Source organism: Fukomys damarensis, unplaced genomic scaffold, assembly GCF_012274545.1.
Source record: "Fukomys damarensis isolate Sample0158 unplaced genomic scaffold, DMR_v1.0_HiC HiC_scaffold_15, whole genome shotgun sequence".
NCBI classification, from domain to species: Eukaryota; Metazoa; Chordata; class Mammalia; order Rodentia; family Bathyergidae; genus Fukomys; species Fukomys damarensis.
Window position 1 is genome coordinate 5,468,059 of NW_022900927.1, and position 5,623 is coordinate 5,473,681.

The 5,623-nt window shown below is 48.4% G+C and overlaps 2 protein-coding genes across 11 annotated transcripts in view; one reads left to right on the top strand and one right to left on the bottom strand.

Annotated features, from left to right (window-relative positions):
- Nucleotides 1–2,824, top strand: part of Adcy6 (adenylate cyclase 6) — a 42,946-nt gene extending 40,122 nt beyond the window's left edge. For 6 of the 7 annotated variants that reach the window (XM_010623577.2, XM_010623576.3, XM_010623575.2 and 3 more), the window contains 2 exons: nucleotides 1,126–1,250; nucleotides 1,391–2,824. In XM_010623577.2, coding sequence (XP_010621879.1) covers nucleotides 1,126–1,250; nucleotides 1,391–1,567 — 302 coding nt within the window. In that variant the 3' untranslated portion in view covers nucleotides 1,568–2,824. The remainder of the gene's footprint in view (nucleotides 1–1,125; nucleotides 1,251–1,390) is intronic. The other variant, XM_010623578.3, reaches the window with a different exon arrangement.
- An 86-nt stretch (nucleotides 2,825–2,910) lies between these two features.
- Nucleotides 2,911–5,623, bottom strand: part of Tex49 (testis expressed 49) — a 42,659-nt gene continuing 39,946 nt past the window's right edge. For 3 of the 4 annotated variants that reach the window (XM_033763557.1, XM_033763558.1, XM_033763556.1), the window contains 2 exons: nucleotides 4,908–5,052; nucleotides 2,911–4,497 (listed from right to left, as the gene is read on the bottom strand). In XM_033763557.1, the coding sequence (XP_033619448.1) occupies nucleotides 4,449–4,497; nucleotides 4,908–5,052 (194 nt within the window). In that variant the 3' untranslated portion in view covers nucleotides 2,911–4,448. Of the gene's footprint in view, nucleotides 4,498–4,907; nucleotides 5,053–5,623 lie in introns of those variants that run through there. The other variant, XR_004517234.1, reaches the window with a different exon arrangement.

Genomic DNA, 5,623 nt, shown 5'->3' on the forward strand with positions numbered 1-5,623 from the left:
AAAAACAAAAACTTTTTTTTTTTTTTTTTTTTTTTTTTTTTTGGTACCGGGGATCGAACTTGGGACTTTGGGCTTGTGAGGCAGGTGGTGGAACCACTGAGCTAAATCCCCAGTCCATAACCACATTTTCTTTATCCAGTCTTCAGTTGAAGAGACAACCCACATTGTGGGAAAAAATTTTCACCAGTTGTTCCTCAAAGGTCTACTATCTAGAATATATAAAGAACTTAAAAAAATCAGACCCCCCAAATTTAAAGACCCAATTCAAAAATGGGCATCTGAAATGAACAGACATTTCTTAGACAAAGAAGTACAAATAGCAAATAAACATATGAAAATATGTTCAACGTCACTGGCCATTTGAGAGATGAGATGCAAATGAAAATAATGCTGAGATTTCACCTCACCCCAGAAAGAATGGCTGCTATCATGATGGTTGGGCTGTGGGGAAAGAGGAACCCTGCTCCACTGCTGGTGGGTGTAGACTGACGCAACCACTGTGGAAATCAGTATGGAGATACCTCAAAGAACTAGGATTGGAAGCCCCATTTGATCTAGCTATTATTCCCCTGCTGGTTATCTTCCCCAAAGAATTAAAAGAATCACACCACAGAGATACATCATGTGCACCCATCTTCATAGCGGCACAGTTTGTAATAGCCTCTTTTTTTTTTTTTTTTTTTTTTTTTGAGACAGTGTTTTGCTATGTAGTTCAGACTGGTCTTGAACTGACTATGTATGTAGCCCAGGCTGACCCTGAACTTACAGCAGTCCTGCCTCAGCCTTGATGTGCTGGGATTACAGGTATACAAAACCATGCTTGTTTGGTACTGGACATTTAACCCAGGATCTTCACACCAAGCTACATGTTTTTTAGTTTTTAATTTTGGAGATATGGTTTTCTTAATTCACTAAGTTGCCCAGGTGAGGCTTGAATTTGTGATCCTCCTGCCTTAACATCCACAGTGCTGGGACTACAGGCGTGCACTACTGTGTCTGGGTCCAGGTCTTCCATTCTTGACCACCAGATTTGTCCCTTTCCACTTTTTTCTCCGGCTTCTCCTCAAGGTGCCAGGAGGTGGGATGACTTCCAAGTCTAATTTCTTACCTTTCTCCCCACTTCAGGGCTGAACATGGGTCCAGTTGTGGCAGGTGTTATTGGAGCTCGGAAGCCACAGTATGACATCTGGGGGAACACAGTGAATGTCTCTAGTCGTATGGACAGCACAGGGGTGCCTGACCGAATACAGGTGAGCGGGATATGAGACAAGGCTGGGAGGGCCCACAGATCTCTGCAGGACAGGGGCAGGGTGGCAGTCTTCTGTGGTGGGTGGGGCGAGAGTTGGGGGAGGTGAGCTAGCCTGACTAGAGAACCCCTGGGCTTTTGTAGATGCAGCAGGAAGGACTCCAGGCTAAGCAGGCTCCCCTCCCACTTCCCCAGGTGACCACGGACCTGTACCAGGTTCTAGCTGCCAAGGGCTACCAACTGGAGTGTCGAGGGGTGGTCAAGGTGAAGGGCAAGGGGGAGATGACCACCTACTTCCTCAATGGGGGCCCCAGGAGTTAGCAGGACCAGCCACAGATTCGACTGAAAGGACCAAGGTGGGCATTGAGTGGACTCTGCGCTTGCTGGGTGGAGCTGTGCCAGGAGGCACTGAGCCTCCAGACCTTGCTGATCACAAAAGAGAACACCCCAGAAGGCTGTTCTTGGATCATGCTCCTCTGCCCTCAGACTGGTGAACAGGGATACCAAGAAGATTATGCAACTGACTTTCTTTTTTAATTGGGGTAGGACTGTTTCTTCTACTTTCTTCCAGCTTTTGGGAGCAGCAGAGGGAGCAGTATAGACAGGGGAACCCTCCTGCCTGAGAGATTAAAATGCCAACTTGCCACGCCTACCCTTCCCCTGTCTGGACAACAGGTTCAGGGCTGGGTCTTTTCTTTCCCTTTTTCCTGGGAATATTTTTGTACAAAGACTGGGGCAGGCATGAGGAGTGCCTATTCCATACTTGCCTTTGCTATGCCTATGTCCCCAGCACCGGTCCTGTGCACCAGCAGTCCTAGCTAGGTCTCCCTCCTAGGGACAGGGCAGGACAGAGATGTTCTGGGGCCCCAGCTCTATCGACATTTCAGGGGAATGTTTCCATTTGCCAAATCCTAGTCTGTGATTTGTTCCCCAAAGGGGAACTAAGGGACCTGAGAAGTTCAGATTTAGCTCTAGTCCCTACACGCTCCAGGGAAAGGGGTGTCTGGCCTCACTGGTACTGTGAAAATGGCCGGCCAGCCAGCCTGTGTGTGGGTGTGGAGATGTCAGATGATCAGAAGCTGGACATTCACCTACAGGTGCCAAAGAATGCAGGCAGCTAGGTAGGGGGATGGTATCAGCCTTATCTGAGCTCAGCGTGGCTATGATCAGGTCTCTTAATCCCAGCACTTGCTTGCTGGCAAGGGGGCATGAGCATCTCTGTTCCTTCTGTTGCCAAAAAGAAAAGGGTCAGGGCACAGAGGAGGAAGACCCTGATCTCAAACCTGACCTCCCAAGTCTCTGGTACTGGGGAGGGCCTGTGTATTAGTGTTACTGTGTGTGCATGTTGCTCTTTGTGTGCATATCTATTTTCCAGGTCTGTGTATTTCCTTGTGCTCCTGCTCCTCAGCTCTCCACCAGGGGTTGCCTCTCCTGTGGGCCTCTCTTCTGGGAATAAGGCAGGGTTTTCTATTTCAAGGGATATAGAGAGATGCCCAGCTTGCACAGGAGTGGGAGGGGGTGTGGCAGCAAAAGGGGGGTGGCCTGGGGAGAGGAGTCCTTTTTGTGCCAAATCCCTAAGTGCCATTTGGGGCCACATGTACAGTATGACTGTCTCCCTGTCTCAGGCAGGGACCCGAGTGCCTGCTTGAGCCTCAATGCTCCATGCATTTGAACTGTCTGGGGTTTAGTGGGAAGAGGCTCAGGAATTTCCTGGGTTCCCCGGCTTGTGTCCTGGGATGTGTTATGCTTTAGGACTGGGGCAGCATGGGATCCTTCTGAGGACCCAGATATTGGTACTAGGGGATGGGACAGGGGAATCTTAAACTAGGCTTCCCTGAGCCTTCAGCCTGAGTCTCTATGTTCTTCACTCCCGATCCCCATGAATCCTGAAAGGGCTGCTAGAAGGGTTAGGAAGTTGAACTCTAGATTCCCTTCCTATCCTTACCTTCCTTTTACCCCTTTCCCTGCAGCCTCTTTGACTCTGGCCTGAAGTAGCTGGTGCCTTGGTTTCTCTGTCTATACTTATTTAAGGCAAAGGCATTAGCCTGAGTTTTGCTTTAAGATCACTTTGTCCTGTAAGTGTCTAGAGAAGCAGAGGGGAAAGGAGTTTGGGGAGGTGGAAGGAATAGGTAGTGCCCTTGCCCCTCCTCATGCTCCTTCTGACACACCAGCTCCTCGCAGAAGCCTGTTTCTGGCTTGGTACTGCCTGCCTTGGGGCTCTGCATGCATCAACCAAATGAACCACCAGGCACTTCATTAGCCAGGAGAGAAGAGGAGAGAAGCTAGCTGCTTCAGACAGATTCCCTTTCCCATCAAACCATATCTCTGGATAGGAAGGATTCCTTGGTGCCATGGGGAGGGGGTGAGGGTATAAGTGAGCCAGAGTGGGAAGACCTCAGCCTTGGGTGATTTTTCTCTGCTTCTTGCCAGGTAGGAGGGTCCTGTCCACTCCCTGGCTCCCTGTAGCACAGTGCCAGTCATGCCCTTCCCCTGGGTTACCATTGCCCCTTTCCTCACGAGTTGTGGAGGAGTTGGGATGGGAGGCCATGGGCTTTGGTTTTATAATGTAACCACTGTGGGAGTGGGGGAGGGTGGTGTACCATGTATTTCAGTGAAATATTTAATATATTTAAATAAAATAAAATCAAATTATTTGTAAAATTTTCTGTTCTCTGCAGCTGTTCTGGGCCCTGGGTTGTGTCAGAAGTGGCAAAGCCTAGTGTAGGAGAGTCAGCCTCTTGCTCAGGGCCCTATGAACTGCTCTCATCTGAGGTCTGAGGGCTTCTTGTGGCTTTCTCCTTGCCAAGGTAAAACCTCAGGGCATGATTTATCTAGGCCTTGAGCATCATGAGGGCCAGGGTGTGTGTTCCCAGATTTGTTACTCTGATCCTTATCATTCACGAACCAAATAAAGACCCATACAGTTTTTCCTTCCAGAGCCCTGGCCCCTCCAAACATCTCATACCAAGATCTGGTCTCTTCAGTAATCTCACACACTTGCTTTCACAGCAGTCTGGGCATTGGAGTGTCTCTCCATCTCCCATCTCCCAGAGACACAAGCGACCTCTAGTCCAGTCTGTTTACTCAGCTTTCTTGATCCACTCCTTCCATTAGTAAGTCATATGAACTGGGACACTTCTCCCTCTTTCCCCACTTTGCATTCTTTTCACAGCTCATCTGTCCATCTGCAACCACATCCTCCTCAATATTGACTGAAGGTTCTGTCATTGAGAATACAGTGATCCATAAACCTACAAAAGAGACAGGATCTCAGATTCAGTCTGGAGGGTGGGCAGGTATCCTTAAAAATAGTGCCTGTGGCTGCCTCAGGGCAGACTGGGCAGGGGTAGTGATAAAGTAGGGTAGTTGGAGAGTTGGGCAGGTGGTCGTGAAGGGAGCAGACGTAGCCCGAGCCTCTCACAGGAATGCTGTACACATTTATGCCCACTCAAAAGTCACATACACAAGGTGAAACACAAAGGCAGAGGCAAATATTTAACTCCATTGAGAGCGACTACAGCTCAGGTTCTGGAGCCAAATCTTACTAATACCCAAATTTCTCCTCCTCTTCTCTAACTCTTGAGATGAAACAATGTGTAAGGATTTCAGTGAGAGGAGAGTACTTCCCTTGGTCTCCCTACCCTAACCTCTCCCATCCTACCTGGTCATAGGGCTTTTAATGAGACAGTGGCGTGGGCTTTGGATCCATGGTATGATTTCCTCTGGATGCACTCCTGGATCACGGGACCACCAGAAGCTGAAGTTCTGAGCATCGGTCAGAGGGACTCTGAAGACCTGATTGGGGACTGAATAGGTTGGAGAAAGGTCAGGTTTTTTAATTCCTTCAGGTTCACTGCTCACAACCCAGCCTACCAAATAGTCCTGACCAGGTATTGAGAGGTCCTGGGAACATGGTCAACCACATTCTGTTTCACTTCTGGATTCCAGTATCTCACACCCTTCATCATCAGATAAATTAGCCTTGATTCTTCCTACTGCTAGCAAGCCCATCTGCTGGAGAGCTTCCCTAAGTGCTAAGACAGTAGAAAAACAAGTGGTCAACTCAGAAGATGTACAAGATTCCCTGGTGGTGATGGTGTACATCTGTCATCCCAGCACTTGGGAGGCTGAGACAGAAGGATGGCCAGGAGTTCGAGGGCAGCCTGGGCTACATAGTGAGTTCAAATTCAGACTGACCTACAAAGTAAGACCCTGTCTCAAAAAACTATCTACTATTTAAAAAAAGGGCTGGTTATTTAGCTCAGTGGTTGTGCCACCTGCCTTGCAAGCCGAAGGACCCGAGTTCGATCCCTAGTACCAAAATAAATAAATAAATAAAATAAAAAAACTACTAACTGAATAAATAAATACATTTAT